Here is a 25,597-nt window from a genome sequence, read left to right on the forward strand (position 1 = left end):
GGTGTACCGATACGGGAGGCTGTGTTGGAAGTAGGTGCTGCGAATGGCCATATTCTTGGACGCAGCCAAATCAATTAATCGTAGGTCGTTTTCGTTCTTCAACCGGTGGGCGCTGAGCTTTCCGATAGTCGGTCTAAACTCCTCCTCTTAGCCATCCTGAGTGTTCAAAACTTCAATAATGATTTTGACGTCGTGGCTTGGGCAGTTGTCGTACTAACGTTCAAGCTGCGCGTAGATTGCGTCCTTATCATCATCAGTGCTTCCGGAGTGTGTGCTATGGACGTTGATTATGCTAAAGTTGAAGAACGTGTGTGTTGCCGCAGCTCTGCACTAAGGGGTAACTAGACCAAAATCCTGGCCATAATTATATTTCGGCGTTTTCTGGTAGGTTTTGTATTTATGATGCAAAAACATAGTAGCAAACGATTTTCGAACATTTTTAAGGTGCAAATTCACCTACCAGTGATAAATTACCTTTCTTGATATGTTCAAAAATTAAATTATAAACTGATACAGAGGCGACAGCTCCATTATAGTTCATTTTTACTCACTTTTGTCCTTAATTCGCGTGGGAAACGTGAAAAATGAAAAATCTCGCGTAGCATTTGATAAGGGCCTATTACAGAAAGGAAAACATTAATCGATTCAAAACAAAACATTAGATTTTCCGCTCCCATTTCACAAGTTTATTATGTTTTAGCAGCGAAAGCTACCCAGAACGTACAATCAATACTGATTACTCACGCATAACATCAGTTGCATCTGAAACTTTGAAATTGATTAAACAAAAGTCTGGCTATTGTTTTTGCACCCTTATGGGTCGTTCTTAAACTTTTTGCTTAGATCATCTTCATCTTACATCGATTATGTTTGGAGAGGAAATGTTTCATTCTATTTCCTGTTTTGGTCCTATGTACAAAGTTGCCTCAAGTGATTACTTTACTTAAGACCAAGTAGACTGCTTATTCGAATTGTTTCTATTTACCTTGAAGTGGTGCTTGCCCGTTTTATCCCCTACCCCATATTATATCTTTGCTCCAACTTGTCTACATAATATCAAATATGATGTATTTAAGTTATATCGATATTTACATATCTGTTGTCAATGCAATCGCCAAATTCAATACAATTGATATTTTGATTTTTCATAAGATTGGTTAGTGGGAATGAGATGAAAGATAATGGAGCATGCGCCATGCTTTGTAGAGATTTAAATGAGCAGCAGATGCCCCAAACTAACATTATAATTTGAGCGTTAGGTTACAAAATTGCATTAAAAAGTTTTTTTTAATCGGCTCCGTAACGCCCTACAGCATTTGAGCCTACCAAATGAACGAATGAATAACAAAAAATAGAGTATGTTACTATTGTATTCAATCATGTCTATGTGTCAAATGCCTCGAAAACCAGAAAAAGTTATTTGCCGAAATTGTTTTGCCTATGGTACTGTTGAAAAAAATGGCGGAAAATATGAAAACAACATATTTTGAAGTTACTCGCAAATTCGTTTGCGGATGATCTTTAACCCGCAATAGAAAGATGAAAGCCTATATTTTCATGTGTATACAATCTCGAAGTGGAATACGAGGGAGTACTTCTACTTTTTAAATAATGAAGTTTGTTAAAAATGTCAAAAACTCCATGTTATTTATGATTATGAAAAAATATCTTAATGTTAAATATAATTCATTTCAACTCATGGAGGTCCTAGGCCAGTCTATAAATGATGCTTTGTGTACTATAAACCTAACATTATATGTGTTGTTTAGATTTGTCAGAAATGGTAGCTGATCTTTGTCTTACGGCACGCTAAAAACCATCAAATTAACATGATTTTTGATAGGTTCTTATTAATACTAATAAGAAACAAACGTAAAAATTTCAATGACACATAATGGCGATAATATTGAAGAATATTCTAAAAATGTAATACCATGCAAAAGTTTGAAAAACGAGAAAGGGTTTTTGGCCAGCCATTTGTTCTAGCTACTCCACCGTGCTCTGGTAGATGGTATGATTACTTCTAAACGTTCGCACCATTTATCCCTTCCGACAAACCTCCTGCAGTGCTACGATGTCGAATCCACGATCCCTGAGCACATCGGCGAGAATGCGTGTGCTCCCGATGAAGTTGAGAGATTTGCGATTCCACGAACCGAGTTTCCAATCGCTAGAAAAACAATAGGGGAAACCGCCAAATGTTGAACGGCTTATTTTGTCGCCTATTGTTGAACTCCGATAAGAAATGCACGTCCGTTTAACAATAGACGAAGAAATTAGCCGTTCAACATTTGGCAAATTACCGTTGTCTTAAACTGCCCATGATCGCATATATGTAACATTTGCATTTTTGTCGATTTTGAGATAAGCTCATGAATCATCTCCAAATTGCTAGTTCTTCCAGCTGACCAGGTGAAATAAGAAAGTTTGTTCCGAAAAACTCGAAAAAACTACCAAGTTGTTTTGTAACATTAAGCAAAGTGACCGCATAACCGTAACACTGGAAAACTTTATTGCTGGTAGGGGAACCCGGGGCAAAAAGGACACCGGGGCAAGAAGGACACCTTTGATTTCCCTGTAAAATGTAATAATATAAGCATAATCGATGACTTCTTAACCTTCTTAACAGTCTTATAATGTAATATTCATCAAATTTCGTATTGAAAGTCTTGAATAAAGCTAAAAATAGCTGAAAAACAAAATGCTACTTGGATCTGGTCAAAAATTATAATAATGACATCACATAAAATAAGAATTTTCAAAGGGCATTTTATATTAATTTAGGGTTATTCGAAGTAGGAAACAAGTTTACAGTATTGACAAGTATTTCTAACTCAACACTACTGGCTGTGGTATCTTTTTTTGCGAAAATATGCATTTAAATGCACTATTGACCATCCGGGGCAAAAAGGACACCTCAACCAGGGGCAAAAGCGTCACTCTATCGCGCAAACATAACCTTAAACACAAGTGTCAAACTGTTGTTGTGATTTCGTATAGTGACCGGTCCTGGATAATGCGTACGTGGTACGAATTTCGACGTGGAACAATGACCATCCGCCAGCATGACCGCGGCAATAGAAGCGGTGACCGAGTCCGGCATGTCTGTGAAGCGAGCAGCCACTTAGCACCGTGTTCGTCGTCGAACGCAGAAGAAAAATTTTAAGCATCCGGATCGGAAGATTAACGCTTCGGTCGCTCCGCACCAGAGAATAATCCGCAGCAGGAGGATGCACTCGTTCAGCACATACTCAACATGGAACAACGACTCGTTGCACTGCCAATTCCCGACTTCAGGAGCTTAGCATTCCGGCAGGCGATGAGGAACAAAATTAAACATCCGTTCAACACCGCATTACAACTGGCCGGTAAAGATTGGTGTCACGGTTGCTTTCAACGCCACCTTGAACTGTGCCTACGTGTTCCTGAGACATCGTCCGCTGATTCAATTATGTGGCTAGGTGATAGTTTCATTATTACACCTTCATTTCAATATGTGTTCTTTTTGCCCCTATAGGGTGGCCTTCTTGCCCCGAGCCTTTTTTTTTCAATGAAAAAAACAATCAAAAGAAATGTTAATATTTAGTCCACTTTTATGATATGATTCATATCAATATCAATGTAGTTTTATTGACAGCAATCTACATTACATTTTGCGTACGATGAACGTTTGATTTAGTGGTGTTGCTACTATATAATAGTTTAAAATGCTTAAGGTGACCTTCTTTCCCCGGGTTCCCCTACACCATGCGATGTGTACAAAAATTTTCTCAAATAGATGGCATTCAAATACCAAGTAATGGAAATGTTTCTACCGAAGATTTCAACTAGATAAAGTTTTTGTGCAATTTTTGGGAATTTTCAGAAAATCATTGAGATTTGCATACTTATGCATATTACAAACTTCATCGATCCATTTCTCCCATGCCTACTTTTGTCGATTGTTACAAATATGCGATCATAGGCAGTAAATATCGGGAATTTTTTTTCAAATTATGTGAGTATTCTGGCCACAAGCACTATTCAAGTGCTGATTGTTTTTAGGTTTGATTATATTGCGAACCATACTTAAATGGATTTAAATATCAACATGGGACAATTATTCTTCCAGCGGCAGTATAGGTAGAATCTGCATCGATTTTTCAAACGAGAACTTGCCCAAATTGATCCCTTCTTATTGCTTCCACACTAACAGCTCCAAAACCTCCTGCAAGAGGTAATAGAGTTCTCTGCTCCCTTCTTAAGTATATGTGTCCAATATTTATAAGCACGTTGCTAGGACAGATTTCCACTGTTGCCTTACTTCCAACTAAGAGATAGTGAGTAGTTCAATCAATATCTGTGATAACGGATGGAAGTAATGCTACTGAGGGTTGTAACACCTACGAATTCATGTTTAATGATAACGCTAATACCAGGAATGGTGCCCAAATCGGCATTTCCTGTTTGTCCTACCAACGACTCGGAACGTGGATGCGCCTTTGCTCACCAGCAACTTAGTTGTGTTGAGTAAGCAGAAGGATCTTCCCACTTCGATTATCGACAGTTCTTGGCAATCCTGAATATGTCCCAATATCCTAAAAGTTTTAACAAACATTAAACAAGATGCTGCTCAAATGCTACAACACACCATCCTTGACGTGTGTCGTACCCTCGTACCCTTGTATCAAACTACAGAATACTTGAATTTACTACCATGGGGTTTTAAAAACATCTGCGTACAAGACAAGTAGATTCAGACAGTCAGAAGTTAGGCAAATTTGAAGAAACATTTTTGAATCATTTGTGTACGACAGTCGAGGACTTCATCAGATGACTAGATGGACGTCGTTGAAGTAGAGCAGAAATATAAGATCGTTTTGCAAACCCTTCTTGTGGATCCAGAGAGAATTAGATTTATCAAACAATGTTGTTGATATTAGCCTCTCTTTGATTGCATCGCAGTCCCCATTGCATTAAGCACTTTAAGGATATTAATTTCGAGGTTTCTCGCGGAACTTACTGCTAGTCTAGGACACAATTTCTATTGCATTTAAAAAAGAACAAAGTCACATTATCGTCGCATCGCATTAATTTATCGCACTATATCTATCACCGTAGGCCGAACTGCGAGAACACGAAAACACTGTCGAGTGTATTGCCTGGGCGCCGGAATCGGCGGCGGCAGCAATCAACGAGGCCGCCGGAGCCGATAACAAAAAGGGAGCTCACCAGGGACCGTTCCTCGCTTCGGGATCTAGAGATAAGACCATTAGGGTAAGTTTTCACTTAACTTTCTCAAATCTCTGGACTTTGAATATCATGTCTTCTCCCGCAGGTTTGGGATGTAAACTCCGGGCTGTGCCTGTTCACACTCGTCGGTCATGACAACTGGGTACGGGGCATCGTGTTCCATCCCGGCGGCAAGTACATGCTTTCCGCCAGCGATGATAAAACGCTACGCATCTGGGATCTGCGCAACAAACGCTGTATGAAGACCCTCTATGCTCACTCACACTTCTGTACATCGCTCGGTAAGTTTGAGATACTTCAACATTATCCAACATGAAGTAATGACCATTTGATTGAACTCTCATAGATATGCATAAGTCACATCCGTACGTCATATCGGGCAGCGTGGATACGACGGTCAAGGTTTGGGAGTGTCGCTAAATGTTTTCTTGTAAGACAAAGTTCACTTCTTTTGTACTCTATGGTGATGAAATGAAACACACACTCACACAAATACACATGCATACATACACCAACTAATACAAAGCAGCGTAATAGAGCAGTGAAGCACGCGCAGCTGGGCAGCCAACCGTGGAAGGGAAGGTAATTCTATTTGATAAGCAGCATACTATTTCAGTAACAGAAACCATATGCAAGAAAAAAATACACATTCATATTCTATATAGAACTTTAATAACATCATTGACAACATGGAAACTTTTACAGTACCATTGATAATGAAAACCAGAAACAACAACTAAAAGAAAAGTAAAATATCCGAAAATTAATCCAGTTTCGTTGAAATCCTCCTCATTCTAAGCAAAAGTAATACTTATTCAAAACATAAGAAACTCTGGAAATGTTTCAGAAGTGGTCAACCTAAACATGGGACATGAGCAAATTTCTCCGCGCATGAAAAATCTGGCGGACGATTGAGCAAAAGCTACAACATATTATCATATTATATTCTTATTATTAAACTATTCCTAGAAAGTAGTCGTCATACTTGAAAATCTAAAAGAAGAAACAACAATGGAAGTGTAATAACTGTGAGAGTATTGGGGAAGAACTTGATTTGGGACAGGGCAAACGCATTACAAAACATGTGAACAGATTGAGAAGACGCAAAACAGGAGACAAACGGACGCAGACACATAGATTCGACACATATGGTGAACATTTTTTTTACAAAAGTGGTTCAATGAATGATTGTTGATTATTTCGATGACAACATTTTGAACAAGCGTTATTGCTTTTGTACTACAGAGAGAATAAAATAAAAAAACACATTTTTGCAGATTTTAATGATTTCAGTTTTTAATGCGAGATAGTAAAATTTTCAATGGTCAATGATGTATAATACTCCTATTATCTAATTTCTGCATACCATTTACAGATTTTGCGGTAAAGCTTAAAGTTCGTAAATTACAAAATAATCTTTGAAAAGTTAACTTTATAAAATTATATCGAAACTTTATGTAATATTCTATCGAGTACGAAAGCAGTAACGCTTTTTTGGAATGTTGACATCGAATTCTCCTTTGCTTGTGTCAACTTGATTCTTGTGCGCCTTACAGGAACAGGGAGTCAAACTATTCTCACTCAGCGCGGCGTAGCTATCATCAGGGAAAAAAATGGGTGTCATAAATGTTTTGGTGGAATGCCCTGTTCATTTTGAATTCGTCTCCTGGGCAGTGATAAAAAAATCAAATTCTCTAAGCTCATGCATGATACAAATCAAGAAAAATTCTAGAGCAATATACTAAATTCTATGAAAAAAAAAGTTTTTGCATTGTGAAGCCCAATCTGTTCGGCTCATGCAGATGTCTGGATAATTGAAATTTGAGTATAGGTTTTCCAACTTTGAAAGCGATGTTATATACAACTTGCTTTATTATCTAACAATGTTCTAACAATGGTGCCCGTCGTTTCTTCATATTCCATTTTCTATTTTTTTTTATGTAAAACATTCAAAACTGCATAAATTTTCATAATTATTGTTTCCCTTGGATAACAGGTATTTAAATTTACGTTTCGCATTTCTTTTCTCCAAATTTTTCTCTAATCTGGTCCCACTGAATGGTATACACTTTTTTCCTGTCCTGATGTTCTTGAAAACATTCAGTCAATAAATTGGGATTTTTTGGGTTCTTCCTTGTGTTCTAGTACTGTAGTGAATCAATCACAATACCAATACCTAATTGGATTGTGCTGCTCAGCGTCGATTCCACTGACCAAACTGCTTTTTCTGCCGAGAGCCATGGCCAGATTGCCGTGGTTTGTGCTGTGTTCATTTTCTGTAAATATTAATATACATTCACTTATACATAGTTTAACTCTAGTAGCTCTATTTTGAGATGGGTTTTCTAATGCCACAAAAGTCGCAAGCACCTTAATAGCGAATTTGTTATAGAAGATTACGTAAATGAGCGCACTGTTTTGCCACTTCCTAGTGCTAGCACAGAGCAATCGTAATGAAATTCTTAGCCGATAGATTCCAAATTGAGTATACGAGAATTTGAGCGTGAGTATGCGGGAGTGATTATGTTGCGTGACGATTTAAAAGATTCTAATACACAGTAGGAGAAAATAATCTTCAAATACATTCAGTCCATTATGTAAAAAAAATCATCCATTTTACTCTGACCTTTGAACTACTGGACTTACAGACACACCGACCTAAACACTTCGGGGAATACGAGTTTAATGAGAATTGAACGTCTAAGGAGCGATGGTTATTAAATTATTAATTAAATTTAAAAATAGAATAACATAAAAGTGAAACAAAACATATTAGAAATACATAGTTATAGCTAACCGAAAAAAAAAATGCATTCTTAAGTGAACAAAGTTTTAATTGATGAAATGAAAAATAAATAACTTATAAAGATAATGTTGCTAAAAATTGATGAGTTGATTCTCTATAATCTATACAACTATGCTTGCTATTAACTATACAGCATTGCTAAACCAACACAAACCACTTCTTACTTGTTCATACTGGTTTAAAGTTAGGAAAAAATAACTTTTTCCCTGCTGGTTAAGATGAGTTTTTAAAGCCGGGAAGAGATGATAAATGCGATATTTTTCGAGTAATTTTTCCAGCAGCTGAGAGAAAAGCCTTTAAATGCACTTCCACTCGCCAGAGGTCCTGCTTATTTACATCGGCATAAAAGTGCTACGCGCGATGATAGAATCATAGCTTTTATTATTTTTTTGGTTGCAACACCGCAGCGATCCCACCCACGTATCTATTCTGCCAAATGAAAATGTGGAAAGAGTACCTTGGTTTGCTTCGGAGAAAAAGTTCTAATAATCTAGTTACGTGCTAATTATTTTGAGTCTTTTTGCGTTGAACTTACATTTTTACACCGGGATATTCGGGATAGTGGGCTTTGATCAAGACTTTCTATAAATATCATTGGTATTGCCAATCTGATTTGAATATCGACAGAACATGTTAATAATTAATTGAAACTTCATTATCTGCAAATGATTCGCAACATTCCTTTAAAATTACTACCAAATCAAATTCGAGTTCTACTCCTTAATGCCTCGTCGACAAAAGCGATTTGATTTTGTTTTTAGCGTTTCAGCAAATAAAATTTACAATCGTTACTAGTCGAACCATTTATCATATGAGGCATATTCTTCCCCGTAATAATTTGTCCGTGGCTTAATTCCCGTCTTAAAGACCACTATCCTGGATGGCTATCACCGTTATAAACACCTCGATTAAAATTATTTTGAACAGACATTATTTTCGAAATCGATTTTCAATAGAAAAACAGAACTACAGAAAAAACGAATGTTTAGACGATTAGCAGCTAATGCATAAACTTGTAATTTCTTTTGAAGAGAGTGCAAATACTTATAGGTTTAGTTTTTTTAGCGAATGAAGATTTGAATGACGAATGATATGTTACTCAAGAGAATATTACAGAAAAAAACTCAATTGAGAAGAAGCTTTTCGAAACGAATAAAATAATCAATAAATTAGAAGGGATGATGGAATGATTGCTGTGGAAGATGTGGAAAATCGCATCAATTTAAAATTTTCTCTTATACCTAAATAAAGGATAAACGAACTTTAATCACCAGATAACTACAGCAAAACATCAAAGACCTACAACAACAGTGTAACAACTTCGCAAAAATAAAAACACAAGAACAAATGGTTTGAAATACAATACATATGCATCATTTAACTAAACATTGAAAACAAACAGGAAATCAACTGAAAAATTAAACACAACAATTTTGATTCTATAATATGACAACAGCATACTTTTCATTGTAAATACTATTGAAAATGGTAATAAAATATATTTAAAACAGCAATTTGATCTGCGTTCTTTGTTTGTTGAAAGAAATTTAATTTTTAGTCTCATGCTGTTATCGCGTTAACTAATTGGGGTTTTCATCTTACCAATATAATAATAAGAAATTCAAATAGCACCATTATGGTTTTATTTGAAATCTTCAGAAGAAAGGTTTTGCGTATCCTTTATGGTGGGGTGCAGATGGAAAAAAGTGGAAGGACCATCCAGCGTTTAAATTGTATGCTGTGCATATAATTGTATGCTGTGCATTAGGGTGGCTCAAAAAACACCAGTGATGGTTCCACTCGGTTCAATGAACGTTCATTTTGGAATTATTCCCGAATCAATCGACGCAGAGCATGAGTGGGCCTGATTCATTTTCTCTGCTGAGAGCAGATGTGGTTGCAGACACTCCGAATGAATCCTGCTTATGAGTAAACATACTCCGATCGCGTGTGTGTGGTAATTGCTGCCCGGGTGAATCGTGTGATGATTGAGTCGGCAGCAAACATTGGCTGTTCATTATCGTTTCTTGATTCGATCCAGCCTTCAGTCTCGGGACATTCGATAGGATCATATTATGAAAATGTGATTCGACTCTCACTCATATTGTTCGGCAAAGGACGCTTCTTAGACGGTACGGACGGTACCTAGCGCAACCATAATTTTGCTTTTATCGGCTTTGAAGCGTACGTTGCTTGAATTGGATACAAAATGGACGCATGAAAATTGGCTTACGTAACAATCGTTTGACTTGATCAAATCAAAACATTGGCTTTGTTTTAACTTATTTCCTCGCAATTTTGGAGACGCACATTTCGGTTTAGTGCATCAGCATGCATATTGCCAGTAAGCATGTGGCGTGATACTTTTTCAAAGACATTTTTGTTTTCAGTCGCATATAGAATATTTAATATATATTTATATTTTACCGCTATTTCCATGGCACAATTTGCTTCTCACTAAATTCTCTATATATCGGCAGACCGATGGCGACAGGAAATCGGAGGGCGCTTGTGGGGACTCTAGATGCGATGTGTGTCATACGGGGAATTGTGTGACCCTTATCGATGGTCATTTTTTTTCGCTATACAAATGGCAAGTGCTTTCAAAGCATTTACGATCTCCTTCTACCAAATGACAGGTAATTTAAAAAAAAAGGTTGATTTGACAAAGTTGAGAGAATTTATAAAATAATCATTATTTAAAAAATAAGTGCCAAATGGTGGATAACTTAAAAAAATGAAAAAAATCTCAAAAATGAGAAATAAAACAATTTGCAAACCAATACTTTGTTTTCGGATGGTATTGATTTGGGTACATGTAATGAATTCGAGGAGCAGTTCCCCTACATAATGTTTTACATTTACTTAGCCTTAGCCGTGCGGTAAGACATAAGGTACCCCGGGGCAAGTGGGACCTAAAAAAATCGCTAGTTCAGCAAAATTGTTAACGCAAACTTAGAAAACAGGCTATTTCAGGACATTAACCACGGATACATCATTATATGCTTCCGTTGATGAAGTGTAGACGTGTTGTAAGCCATTTATTCAGCTACAAAAAATATTGTTTGTGACATAAATAAATTTACCTGTGGGACCCACTTACCCCTTCAAACGGGGCAAGTGGGGCCTATTCTGCTTTATACTGTCGAACTTAACTTATTTGAAGAATGTAGATAAAATGTTAATATAATTTCTGAGTCGTAGTATTTCAGATCATGGATGGAGGTTTATTGTTTGTCAGACTTTTGTTTTTTTTTGCAAAAAGAAAGGGATTACAATGTTAGCAAATATAAAAACAAGACAACAGCCGGTTTACTGTTTAATTGTCTGTTTCCTTGCTTTCCATTAGCTTACTTTTTTACCAATTGTGTTGGATGGAAAGGATAAGCAAATCTTTGATCACTTTTCGAATGAATGTTTCTCTGTTTAGAACACAAATTATTACATAAATTAGTATTGCCGATTTCACCAATTTGAAGAGTTATGTGTAGATTGTGATTTGCCCGCTTCTTTTTCTCACACTCACTCTCATTTCGGGTTGATCGATTTTTGTTACTGAAATTTACCCAATTATAACCCATTACTCGTCAGTCACATGTAAGCGTGTACACTAAATCGATTCCCGCCATGATTTGACGTCTATTTGTTTTCAGATTGAGCACTCACACACAAATATTATACACGGAAAATCAAACTTTTTTGAGTGTATTGAGTGTGAGAAAAAGATGACTGTGAGAAAAAAATCTCGCAGAACTCTTATAAAGTGCAAAAAGTGCAATACTTCAAAAGGAACGTTTTTTATTCAGGCGATGCGCAGTGATTTGAATTTGTAATAGAACGAAATGGCCAATTTATGTCTTAAGCATTTTATTTATCTGAAAATCTGTTAATCTGATGCGAAGTTTAAAAATAGCAAAACACAAGACAAAACCTGTTGATCTATTGTAGAATAAATGGATTGTTTGCACTGTCAACGGAAAATTTCGCATAGTTATAACCATTGTTTTTTTTCATGAGGGAGATCTAGGGATGAATCGATACATGTAAATACGAGTAAATACTCGATACTTTTGATTCGATACCAAGTACTTTTGGAATCGATACTTTTATACCGATACCAAGTAAGTATTGAATTGAAGTAGTTGAATCAATTGAGTACTCAATTCAAAATCTAATAAATATTATAAACTTAAATAGAAACACTCGTATTTATTCGTAAGAATCTTTTAAATGTTAGTATTTAAATCGAATAAATACGTATTTATTTTTTGCTACGAACATTATTTTAAGCTTTTAGTGGAATGTATTTACTTGTCATAAGACTAGTTTGTACTATTCCATTTAATTCCACTACTTTATTGTACCTAAGTCGAGTCAAGTACGAGGCACTGAAGACGGCCTTACTGTTGAGGTCGAAATACGTATCTGTCAAAGGTACAATAAAGTAGTGGCAAATATCTTGGGTAATATTAGAGCTAATATTTGCAGCTGTTTTCTAGTTATTCAGAATTTTATATGAAGTCTATATGAACATGAATTAAAAAATACGGAAACTATACATATAATGATTTAAATAACAATTCGCTTACATCTAAAATGTGTTCGCTTTTTACACACTATCGAGATAAGTTAATTATAAAATCGATGGTCAAATAGTAATGGAAAGTGCTCAAATCTTCCACTATTCAGTGTTTCATCCAACATATATTATGAATGACTATATGTGAGTGACAAAATAAATTTACTTCGAATTGATGAGTACTCATATGATACAAGTAGGTATCGATACTTTTAATTCGATACTTTAGTGGTATCGATACTTTTATTCGATACTACTTGAAAGTAAAAGTATCGATACCTTAGTGGTATCGTTTCATCCCTAGGGAGATCATTTTCAGGAAGTAAAACACAGATTTGGTTAATCAACTGTACACTACTTTTTGACAACGAAACCAATGATATCAACTGCATTTGATTCTGATCCATATGATTTATGAGTGTCGAAGTTATTTTTCACTAGACATCAATTTAAAAAGGTAAAATGGCTTTATCGAAAATGTTGTTCAAATATGTCCCACTTGCCCCATGTAGGGCAAGTGAAAATTGCAGATTTTGGCTTTAATCAAAACTTTTAAATCGTTTTCGATGTCACACAATTATTTAATTGCTCAAAATATTCACTCTCCACATCAATGATGAATTTAGAAACGACTATTTTGTTGGAAATCCATTGGATTAAAATAAAAGTAATAGCTTTTGCCGGTAGTTTAAAGTCATGATTAAACAATACCATTAGTATGGAGCCGCAAATGGTTTTGATTCCAAATATTTTTGTGTCAGGCGAATTCGTTGATAGTTCTGCTTCATCTTTCTAGAACATTGTTATCATTAAAAACGTTCACCGATTAATCGGCAGCCATAGTACCCACTTACCCCGTATTTTCACTTGCCCCGGGGTACCTTACGCATTTTGAATGCCATTTTAATTAAATTCAAACGGATTGTTTAGGGACGTGTACATATATTGGCCGTCATTCCTCTGTATGGTTTTATTACTACATATACATTAACAGATTTACCGTGAAGTGCATGCGGGGAAAAGATATTTTAGTTACTAGATAAAGATTGTCGCTTCGGTTCTCTTTGTTCTACTGTCCGAAACATGTGTGGTACATACCTGTCGAAACGTATGGATTTTCCTTCTTTGACATTTAGCTCCCCTATCCTCGCCAGCAAAAGATGTTCCGGACAGCGACGACAGCGACAATCTTTATCTAGTAACTAAAGTATCTTTTATGCGGGGCGTAGGTAGTGCAAACGAAGCACCTAATATTTTGCTGTCAAAATATCCGATTCATATGGAGAGATAACATGCCTGATTGCAATCAAACGAGTGAAATAGGACTCGCTCACCGAAAGTTATCGAGCTGCGATTCAACTTGGACGAGTTTCTGTGCTGCTCCGATCGGCAGTGAGAGAATCGGGAACCGGCTGAAGCCGCTATTCAATACAGTTAAGGAATAAATGAACATGCTTGCAGTCGGGTTCACTCAAATTCATCAAAATGAGATCGCATGTGTTGATCCGAATAACGACAACTATAGACGAGTGTGTGTCGAGTGGCGAGAAAATAAATGCTTTTTGCCGATTCTCTCGGGAATCAACCATCACTGAAAAACACTTTCAAATTTTTTGATGGGCCGCCCTTTTATTCGGTTCTATTTGATGCCCTGATGCTCTGAACAAAATTTCAGCCAAATCGGTCAACGTTTGAGCAGTGCTAAACTCGTTGGAAGATTATATGGAAAAAATGTATGCAGAAACATCCAAAAACAGTGATTTGCAGTTGGACTTCACAATTTACGATCAAGAACCATGATACTCATTCAGTTCTTGTAAAATAAAATACAGCAAAGATATTAGCATTTTACTGGAGTTTTGTAGGGGTGAATTTATTTCTTTTCAAAGGTAAAAGAAACGAAATTTGCTCAAACCCCACTGCAGAGAAATGCTAATAACTTAGCCGGGCAAACTCGAATCTTCTCGCGGTTTTCTGCATAACATTCTGTATTAAATTCTCCAAGATCTAAATGAGTATCATAGTTCTTCATCGTAAGTTGTGTAGTCCAGCTGCAATTTACTGTTTTTGGATGTTTCTGCATACATTTTTCCATATAAACTTCCAACGAGTTTAGCACCGCCCAAACGTTGACCGATTTGGCTGAAATTTTGTCCAGAGCATCAGGGCATCAAAAGGAACCGAATAAGAGGGCGGCCCATCAAAAAAATTGAACAACGTTTTTCCCATACTAATTTGAGCCACCCTACTGTGCATATACACTGTATTATACAGCGATTCCATAAAATACCGTGGGTCACAGAAAATCATAAAAATTGGTAGTTTTGTTCCTTATCACAAAATATTAGACACGTATTTATTCATGCATAGGGGTGACCATTGAAATGCTAGGGCGGTTCCAAAAATCTTTGTTTTTTTTCAAGAAAATTATTTAGTCCTTTTTTAGTGGAATGTTTTCACTTTCAAAGGACGAGTTTAGCACAATTCTGTTTAATTCCACCACTTATTATCACTTTTTTCGTATTACATAAGTGAAGTCAAGTACGAGACACCTTACTACGTAATACTAAGTGGTGGAATCAAAATGGAATTGTGCTGAACTCGTCTTATGATTTTTTTCTTCGTTTTTTTTAAATTCATAACTTTTGAGCCACTGAACTGATTTCAAATGTTCATATGCGAAATGAAAGATAATTAAACATACTTTAGCCAAAAAATATGATGAAACTGGAAAATTGTAATTTTGCATTAGAAAACATTGATTGTAATTGTATTTATGATGTCTGACTAGAGGGCGCTATACGATTTTATATTTTTTCGTGAAAATTTAGATTTTACACAACATATCAAAAAATTAGAATGGAATGTTTTTTTAGTTTTTGAGATATGTTTTTTGATGTTATCAAGTTTTGGGGTTTTTCGCCATACCCATGGGACTAAATTACCATGTGTCTCCATTGATTTATGGTGACTGTAAATATAGTAATATTATCTACACTTATTTCAATTGAACGTGCACTAATAGATAGGGAATAGACGTGATGAAGCTTTATTTTGCCACCGAAAAGTGAATCTTATAGCTGACTCGGGATCAGTACAAAAGGCCGAATCACAAAAGGCCGAACCACAGAAGGCCGAATCACAAAAGGCCGAAAATGTTCTAGCATACCACAAAAGGCCGAAAACCCAGAAGGCCGAACCACGAAAGGCCGAATGATACAAAAGGCCGAATCTCAAAAGGCCGAATAACACAAAAGGCCGAATCATTACAAAAAGTTTCAATCTTTCAATTAAGAGAACTTGGAATATTGACAAATTTACGTTTACTTATATTATGCTGCCCTATTAAGAAAAACTTGTCCACGTGTTTTGCAACTACTAGCAGCGATCTTAATCAATCTTATTCAGTTGAGGTATTTAACGTCAGTTCAACGTCGAAGCTCAATCTTTCAATTGAAAAAAGTTGTATGACGGTGTTTACAGAGTCAATTTGATTCCTTATATATTGCATAATAGATCAATCTTCATTGCAGTAATGAAAGCATGAACATACGGATAAATATTATCACTTTAAAGTAACGGAGTAATCCAAGAGCTCTCTTTTTTCTTCCTTTGCTGACGTAGTAATCATTATCAGTAGTATTGGGAAAAGTTAAATTCCCAAATCTAATGCAAGAGCCCGAGTTAAATTCCACCGGATTCATGGCTCACAGAATCGAATTGCCGATTTGCATCAATGTAGGAGTTGTGCGCTTCATGATGCATGGTTGAGCATTGTGCTAATGATGCGCACTACTCATGATCTAATTGCGACATCAGAAGCTAAACAAAATAGACTTTTCAATTATTATGCTTTTGACCAAAAGCTGTATAACTTGCGGTAACGCGGTGTTCCTCAATGCATATCATTTTCTCCCAATTTAAAAGAAACTGACTTCACAAGACTTCACTGAGAAATCACAAAATAATCTGCATATTCTAAATTATATTAATTATTTGAATAAAAAAAAGTCTGAATAAAATCGGCAGACCAACAAAGTGGACCGGAGCGAGCGCGCGCTCCGGTCCACTTTGTTGGTCTGCCGATTTTATTCGGCCTTTTGTGATTCGGCCTTTTGTGGTTTCGGCCTTTTGTGATTCGGCCTTATGTGATTTCGGCCTTTTGTGGTTTCTGCCTTTTGTGCATTCGGCCTTTTTTGCTTTCGGCCTTTTGTAATTCGGCCATTCGTGATTCGGCCTTTTGTGATTCGGCCTTTCGTAGTAGACCCGTCACATTCGTGTGAACTATCCGCAAGGTTTGTATGGGTCGTTACACTTGAGGCAACCCCCCTTTGAGCGACTATAGCTATTGCGCTTCGGCATACATTTTTAAAGCAGCAATTGCATCTTTGAGTTCAATTTCAACTAGCTGCATCGTAAATTTTTAATTACGGAGGAGTTTGGGCAAACATTTTTCTATATTTGGTTTTTGAGCCTTTTAGGTCGTTTTCTTCGTCAAATACTTCAAATAAAACTTTGTAAAATGTTTAGTATAATTATCTTTAAAATGCATGGTTGATTTTTGTTTTCGATGAACCTAGAGCAGCGGTTCTCAACCTTTTTCTTAAGAGGTACCCCTTCGAAGTTCTGCATTAATTTAGGTACCCCCTCTCAAAGTAGGCTTCCAAGCCTTTTGATAAAAATAATTCCGAGCCCTTTGGGAGGAGGCTTGCCAGCCTCTTGAAAGAAGCTTCTGAATCTCTTGAAAGTAGGCTTCCGCACCTCTTGATAAGAGGCTTCTGAGCATCTTGTAGAGAGAATTTCAAGCATCTTGAATGGCAGCTTTCGAGTCACTTAAAAGGAGGTTTCCTTTGCATCTTGAAAGGACGCTTCTGAACCTTTTGAAAGTATGCTTCAAAGCCTCTTGAAAGAAGAATTCCGAGCTTCTTGGAGGGAGGCTTCCGAGCATCTTGAAATCAGGCTTCCGAACCACTTGAAAGTAGGTTTTCGAGCCTCTTGAAAGTAGGCTTCCGAAGATCATGAAAGGAGGCTTACGAAACTTGAAAAGAGCTTTCCGAGTATCTTGCAAGAAGGCTGACGACCCTCTTGAAAGGAGGCTTCAGTACCTTTTGAAAGTAGACTTATGAGCCTTTTGAAAAGAACCTTAAGCCTCTTGAAATAAGCCTTCTGAGATTTTTGAAAGAAGGCTTCCGAGCCTCTTAAAACGAGGCTACCGGGCCCCTTGAAAGGAGGCTTGCAGACGCCTTAACATTATACAGGGTGTTCAATAAGTTCGAATACAAATGTTTGATCATTGTGTTTGTAAGCCCAATGTACATATTCTGTATAAGTATTGGTGTCAGCGTTAGCGGTATATATATATACGCTAACGGATGTGTGTGGTCGTGGTGTTGACATTCTGTCACTTATTGTTTGTTTATTATGCGCGGTGAAAATTGATTGGGGCATTGTAAACAGCATTTTTTTAAGGTCAATATCATTGCGGTGTACTACAAAACTGAGATTTTGGGGAAGATTGATACCCCCAGTGGCCCGGTGATAAGACGGAGATCAGCCCTACATGTTCCAATAGGACGATAACCCTTTATACACGGAAAATGCGATTTAAACCTTATATGGGGACAATTTCATCGACTTTTAGGACAAAACTTTGCGACCTCCCAGCTTCCCAGATTTGAACCCTCTTAACTTTCTTGTTTGGTCCTTTATTATGTTAAAGCTGTACGAATACAAGGTCAGTAACTTGGACCAGTTCAAGACGTAATTCTCAAAATCTGGAACGAAATGCCCATGCAGACCGTGCGTGCCGCTTGCGATGGATTTCAGAAACGTTTAAAGCTCGTGAAGAAGTACAAAATAAAAGTCATTCCAGAAGAAATGTTACAATCGTTTCTTATAAACAATACTTTCGATGAAATGTAACCGGGAAAAGAAATAATTTAATTACAATTTTTAAACATTTTTTGGAAGTGTATTCGAACTTATTGAACACCCTGTAGATAATAACAGTTAGTTTGGAAACGATTAAGCTACTTGTTAGAACATAATAATAGTCGTCTACCTTAACAAAGAAATGACTAAATGCACAAATAGATTCCACTTTTTTCCAAGACATTACACTTTCATTGAGTTTGAAAGTATTGACAAATTGACAAGAACAAAGCCATGAAGAACCAATAACTTAGGCACACAAAGTAATACAACGAACGCATACCTTCTGACCATAAAGACAAGAATGACATCGTACAGATCCATCTATATGATTAAGAAAGAGATAATGGAAGAGAATATCTATCAAAGTTTTAAATATAATGTCTTTTGGGCCAGTTCAACATTGCCTATGGTCGACATGATCCTTGTACAGTACTACTTCAAAAGTTATTAACTTGTCATTTATATTTTTATTGAATACTTTTTTATGTTTGATAAAAAAACTTCCGAATCGGTGTCTACGATGAAGCATTGGGCTATATGTTACATGTGAGTCGAAAAAACTGCTTCGGTAGATTTTGAGCGCCCATAATGACAAAAGACATCTAAAACATCCAGGGAATAAGGAGGAAGGGTCCTCCGGAAATTTAGGGGGTTTGGTATCAGTCCCTGCAAGCCAGCCTTTAAAACAAAAAAACATATGTAACGAACAATTAACAAAAGAGTACGGACCGGAACCATCGGCGAAGACCACTGCGACGAAAATGGACTAGCGATTGGAAACTCGGTTCGTGTGATTGGGTGGTGGGCGATCAATGAGAGAATGTTGAGGATCAAAGGCCGGTTTTTTAAATTGAGTATAATCAACGTCCATAGCCCACACTCCGGAAGCACTGATGATGATAAGAACGCATTCTACGCGCAGCTGGAACGTGAGTACGATAGCGCTCAGGTAGACCAAGAGAAGGAGTTTAGACCGACTATTGGGAAGTTCAGCGTCCACCAGTTGACGAACGAAAACGGCCTTCCAACACAGCCTTCCGTATCGGTACACCTGGAGATCACCACTGCATACAGAATCACAAATCGACCACGCCCTGATTGATGGACGGCACTTCTTCGACATTATCGACGTTAGGACATATCGAGGCGCTAACATCGATTCTGACCACTATCTTCTTCTTCTTATTGGCATTACATTCCCACACTGGGACAGAGCCTCCTCGCAGCTTAATGTTCATTAAGCACTTCCACAGTTATTAACTGCGAAGTTTCTAAGCCAGGTTACCATTTTTGCATTAGTATATCATGAGGCTAGCACGATGATACTTTTATGCCCAAGGAAGTCGAGACAATTTCCAATCCGAAAATTGCCTAGATTCCCTAGGCACCAGGAATCGAACCCAGCCACCCTCAGCATGGTCTTGCTTTGTAGCCGCGTGTCTTACCGCACGGCTAAGGAGGGCCCCTACCTGACCACTATCTGGTGATTGTTAAACTGCGCCCAAAACTATCCGTCATCAACAATGTTCGGTATCTACGACCGCCGCGGTACGACCTAGAGCGACTGAAGCAACCTGATGTCGCCAATGCATACGCGCAGCATCTCGAGGCAGCGTTGTTGGAAGAGGGTGAGCTCGATGGGGCCTCTTTAGAATACTGATGGAATACAGTCAAAGTAGCCATTAACGACTCAGCGGAGAACAACGTCGGGTATGTGGGACGAAGTCGACGGAACGGAACGGACGGATAATCTAAATAATTTTAGGCGTTTATTATTCATCAAAATCTAATGCGATGTTATTGTTCAAAATACGTTTCCATTAGTTTTATAATTCATCATCAACTAATAAAAAAACTGACTATTTTGAATGATGATTGACTCAATACCAAATTTTCAAAGCGACTCAGTTTTTGTAGGCGGGGATGCGAACGTCGATTTGATGAATCTGATAGCAATTTTACGTGTACCCGAGTCATAAATACGTATTAGAATGTTTGATGGTGTTGGTCTGCGTGGAACTGCTGTTGCATTCATCCGAGTATCGTTTGAGTTTTTACCTGTAAAAGCGGATGGGTCGTTTTGAGCAATTGGTATTGGCCTAATAATTTTTTTAAAACGATGTTTCTGAGCTTCTTTTGTTTGAAGGAAATAGGAATACGATTCAAACACTATTAATGGGAAAATGCAAATTTAAAAATTACTTCGCCACAAGATCTAACAACTGCACACGATGTTCAAGTGGCCATCATATGCTAGTCCATTGTCGGTCTGTGTGCTAATATGCAGAACGTAGGGACGGGTTCAGCGTTGCCAAACTAAGCTACCAACTGAATACCCAATAAAAAAATGTATTGGTGATTCGAGTCCCATCGAACGAACGTAGTTACCTCCTATACATTTTTCAAATCGTAATCCGCCACATAATGTACATATTCACATCTGAGTTCTCAGAACATTGTAAATTAATATCCAAGTCAAAGTTTCTGATTATATGTAGGTAATAGACTCTGGTCCATGTCGGGTGGTTGATTGAACTGAATTTAACGAATTATTAGCAAAGGCATTCCCATTGTTAATAATCAATCATCCTTCGCTTACACGAACCAGAATGTATTATAATATTGTTGCGCAAAGAGTGAAGCCAAATGTATCTATATTGAACTGTCAAACCGTCTATCTAGCGAGCAAATTAAACAAATTCTTGTTGGTAAGGCGGAAGCATTGTTATCGCCTAATGATTATTACGGCGAATTGAAAATTAAAATGTATTGATTTGTTCTAGAAACAGCTTCAAAACTATCCAATACACCCCCCAATAAAGTAGCAACAGGAAACTCACGTGTTTGTACTCTGTGGGTGACTTGGTTATCGGATGAAAAATTGTGAAGTCACTTGAAGGGTTGAACAAAAATGAAAGTTGCCAACATAATCATACAGAATGAGTGTAAGATGCTCCTCTTTGCGCAACTTTATAATCAGAAACATTGACACAAACATGTCCAGCATCTGTAGCACTTTTTCATAAATACTACTCTTTTACTTTCGACTGCTGTCAATGCTCTAGTTCTATGATACTTTTATGCCCAGGGAAGTCGAGACAATTTCCAATCCAAAAATTGCCTAGACCGGCACCGGGAATCGAGCCCAGTCACCCTCAGCATGGTCTTGCTTTGTAGCCGCGCGTCTTACCGCACGGCTAAGGAGGGCCCCGACCCTTCGTTTGTCGTAAGGAAATATTGCCAGACTCCAGTATTTAAAACGAGATAAAAGTAGGTACTCAACTTCCCACGGCGATTGAACGTATAAAGTGACAAATTAATTGCCTACCAAAAGGCGGATTTCATGGCTTGAGTGACACCAAAATGGACGAATACGCACTGTACGTCATGTTGTCTATCTATCAGGCGCTCGTAAGATTAAATAGCTATTGTAACATGGTTAGTGACTATCGTAACGCTGGTAGCATGTACATATATGTACTCGTAATTTCCAGTGACCTCGATATTTGGGCTTATTCTACGAGTCGAGTGACGTGAGGTGAGTCGATTTTGGCAATTCTCACGTGATGTGACCATGTTATTCAAATGGGGCTATACGACTCTTCTCACGTCATTCGAGCAATCTCGCGTCACTCCACTCGTAGAATAAGCCCAATTATTTAATCCAGAACTAACTAAATCAGTCATTGATCTGAACGAACCGGAATTGATGCCCAAATTTGTAATACTAATCTTGTTTAATAGGGGAAATTACGGCTTTGGTAGGTTTTGTTCTATTATTGTCAGGGGGGTTCAGTGGGAATTTTATGAAATTCAACCACAATATTCTTTGATATGCAAAGAATGTTCATGCCAAATTTGAGCATAATTGGTTATAAAAAACCCCCCTGACAATAATAGAACAAAACCTACCAAAGCCGTCATTTCCCCTACCTTAAAAATGAGTGAGATTTGTATGTTAGTAAATTTCAGAATTTGCACACATATGTACACATACATACATATACGTGGTCTATTAGTGTCTCAAAACGTACTCGCATTTGCTATCTAGCTTCCACTGACGAAATTTTTGAAATCCCTTTAAATTTTTACGTTTTTGCTTTTCTGAGAAGATTATTTGGTACATGCTTTTCAATTAAAATCAATTGTTTCTTGAAAACAAATCAGAAAAATAAGCATATTTCCATATCATATCATTTGTTATAATCATATTTTCAATATTAAAGTGAATTTGTTCCCAATACCATACATTTAATCTCATAATTCAAGAGATTTATTGATAGATTAATACGTAACAGGCCTGTGTAACGCATACAAAGCGAAATTATAGACACTTCCGAAGAAGGGTCAAAAAATAGGCTTGAAATTTTTTTTTGTCTTTATTTCAGAGACTTGCAGCCCGAGGCTGGCTCGTCTCCGCCAAGGCTTGAAAAGAGTTTCCGATTCGATCGATAGCAAAATCTCGAAAATCCATCGAAAGATAAAGGATCTATTATCTCGTTTGAATCTCGCCCAAGTTCGTGACGGTCTCGAATTTGGAAATTTTTATTCTACACCCTGTATGATTTTTGGAACCACCATAGCATGAAAATAGTCTCTCTAATAGATAAATAAAAAAAAACATGTCTAATATTTTGTGAAGAGGAACAAAACTACCAATTTTTATGATATCTTGTGACTTACTATATCGGTATTTTATGGAATCGCTGTATGTAATTATATAAGTAACTAAATACAAAATATCTTCTACAAAATATCAAAATAAATAGGCGATGTAATTGAATAGATAAAGAGATAAACGCTAATTGGTTTGGTTTGCTACAACTTCGCTTCCTTGCCCTAAAACCAATAAGATATCGTACTCAATAAAATTACAATGACAAATTATTAATGTTTATTATATAATTAATCTATTTGAGGTTTTGTTGAATCGTCGTCACCACTATCTTCTCTACTAGAATCTTTTAAACATTCATCTTTATCAATGACATCCTGCTCGCTTGATCTAGCTGTTTGATGGATTTGCTGATTCGATGACTCTCCAATATCAGAAATTTCTGCCTTGTCTTTTTCACCTATCTGGTACCCAGAATCATTTCCGGGCTTCTCGTCATCCTGCATTTCATCCTCTTCCTCATCACTCTCCTCACTTTTGTCTGATTGTTCCTCTTTGCGGGGTTTCTTTCCGCGATTGGCCTTCTGTTTCGCTTTCTTCTTTTGCCGTTTGGCCCGTTTTTTCGCTGTTCTGTCTTCCGCATCCTGTTTGTTTTGCTCCAGCTTCTGCTGGAAATCATCGTCCATCTGTTCAGCACGGCTTTTTTCCTGTATATGCTTTTGGCGGGCATATTCCTTCCGTCGCAAATGCCGGTAGACATGGAACTCGCCCGATCCGGCGCCAGCACTCGAGCCCATCACATTGCGAACGAACGACGGAATGGCGTTGGAGAAATCGCGTTCCCGGGGGGATTCGGGAATGATGACTGGTTTTTCCTAGAAATGAAATTCATTTAAATTTAATATTACATTACAATTGGAATAGGATTACCGGATTTTTCATCAGCTTCTCCAGCTTAGCTCGCTGTATGTCAGCTGCATTGCGAACGACGAATTTCTTCTTCTCGAAATCTTTATCGGTGATTTTCACTTCATTCCGAATATCCATTTTTTGGGAAACTAAATTATCAAGGAAAGAATAATCAGAACATTACTCGAATTGTCCAATGCACCGAATGAACACAATGACGTTTGAGACGGGCGCTGTTTACTAAAAATGAACACTTGCATGAACTCGATGAATGGAAAAGTATTCATTCTTAGTAAACAGCGCCCGTCTCAAACGTCAATGATGAACTCGGTGCATTGGACCATAGAAAAATGAGAAAAATGCTACCGATACTTTTTCGGAAAATGAAAACAGATTTTGTTTGTTGTTTATTTTGCACTTTTGCATGCAAAGACAAAAGAAGGTATTCCCAGAGACGTTGTATATAGAGACACGCGGAGAGAATAAAATTTATTCGTAATGCTCGCGTAACAGTAGATAAAGGCCTACACATATAGCTATTAATCGTATGAAATGTTCCGTATTCTCGATTAACTTTTAACTTAACGCTTAACTTTTCAAAAGGACCTAAGTAACATTTTTTTCATGAATTAATTTGAGTACTGCAATCAAAAGCTTTCATGTTGTTCTGTTGATTGCGCTATTCAAATTAATTCATGAAAAAAATGTTACTTAGGTCATTTTGAAAAGTTAAGCGAGAATTATGTTCAAATATTACGTAACGCAAAAAAACGTTGTTTTCAGGAACCTCCCACCCCCTCGTAACAATTTTCCGAACCACCCCCACCCCTAAGCGTAACGCGTAACAAATGCTATTTTTTTGAAAAAGATCTTAATGGATCAATCAATAAGCAAAAACTGCCGCTATGGAACGAACAGATCGAGCCACCGTAGACATGTTCTGTCAAAACAACACGAATAGAAATATGCGTATACAGTGCCGCCGTTGTTTTGATGCGGTGAGTGCAAAATGAGTTACCTTGATTGATCCATTTGGTAGGACGGTGCAATAAATTATTCTCTATTGTATATTTCATGTTTTTAAAGATATTAATTTTTTTTTGAAAACAAAATTAATATTTTTCTCTATGCAAATAACTTGTTACGAGAAAAGATATTTTAGTTACTAGATAAAGATTGTCGCTGTCGTTGCTGTCCGGAACATCTTTTGCTGGCGAGGATAGGGGAGCTAAATGTCAAAGAAGGAAAACCCATACGATTTGACAGGTATGTACCACACATGTTTCGGACAGCAGAACAAAGGGAACCGAAGCGACAATCTGTATCTAGTAACTAAAATATCTTTTGTTACGAGTAACAATATTTCGAATTTGCGTAACAAATCGTAACAAAAATCAAACAACCCCCACCACCTATTGCGTTACGTAATATTTGAACAGACCCTTAAGAAAAAAAAAACAATTTTTGATTAGGCCTATAAGCCATTTTACGAGACAGGTTCGATCAACTGATCGAAATTTTA

At 37.1% G+C, this 25,597-nt stretch overlaps 2 protein-coding genes across 5 annotated transcripts in view; one reads left to right on the forward strand and one right to left on the reverse strand.

The window, feature by feature from the left end:
- Nucleotides 1-9,552, forward strand: part of LOC134224795 (lissencephaly-1 homolog) — a 271,084-nt gene extending 261,532 nt beyond the window's left edge. For both annotated transcript variants that reach the window (XM_062704376.1, XM_062704377.1), the window contains exons 5-7: nucleotides 5,101-5,256; nucleotides 5,318-5,513; nucleotides 5,579-9,552. In XM_062704376.1, the coding sequence (XP_062560360.1) occupies nucleotides 5,101-5,256; nucleotides 5,318-5,513; nucleotides 5,579-5,652 (426 nt within the window). In that variant the 3' untranslated portion in view covers nucleotides 5,653-9,552. The remainder of the gene's footprint in view (nucleotides 1-5,100; nucleotides 5,257-5,317; nucleotides 5,514-5,578) is intronic.
- A 13,629-nt stretch (nucleotides 9,553-23,181) lies between these two features.
- Nucleotides 23,182-24,483, reverse strand: LOC134224798 (PRKR-interacting protein 1 homolog). 3 transcript variants are annotated; one of them, XM_062704386.1, is made up of 3 exons: nucleotides 24,442-24,483; nucleotides 24,097-24,224; nucleotides 23,182-24,041 (listed from the first exon to the last, which is right to left on the reverse strand). In XM_062704386.1, exons 2-3 carry the CDS (start codon nucleotides 24,211-24,213, stop codon nucleotides 23,457-23,459), a joined length of 702 nt encoding a protein of 233 aa, XP_062560370.1. In that variant the 5' UTR covers nucleotides 24,214-24,224; nucleotides 24,442-24,483; the 3' UTR covers nucleotides 23,182-23,456. The 3 variants fall into 3 exon arrangements, with proteins under 3 accessions (XP_062560370.1, XP_062560371.1, XP_062560369.1); XM_062704387.1 differs by having other exon boundaries at nucleotides 24,448-24,466; XM_062704385.1 differs by having other exon boundaries at nucleotides 24,097-24,263; nucleotides 24,418-24,463.
- Nucleotides 24,484-25,597: the final 1,114 nt, after the last annotated feature.

The sequence above is a fragment of the Armigeres subalbatus genome, chromosome 3 (assembly GCF_024139115.2).
Source record: "Armigeres subalbatus isolate Guangzhou_Male chromosome 3, GZ_Asu_2, whole genome shotgun sequence".
Lineage (NCBI taxonomy): Eukaryota > Metazoa > Arthropoda > Insecta > Diptera > Culicidae > Armigeres > Armigeres subalbatus.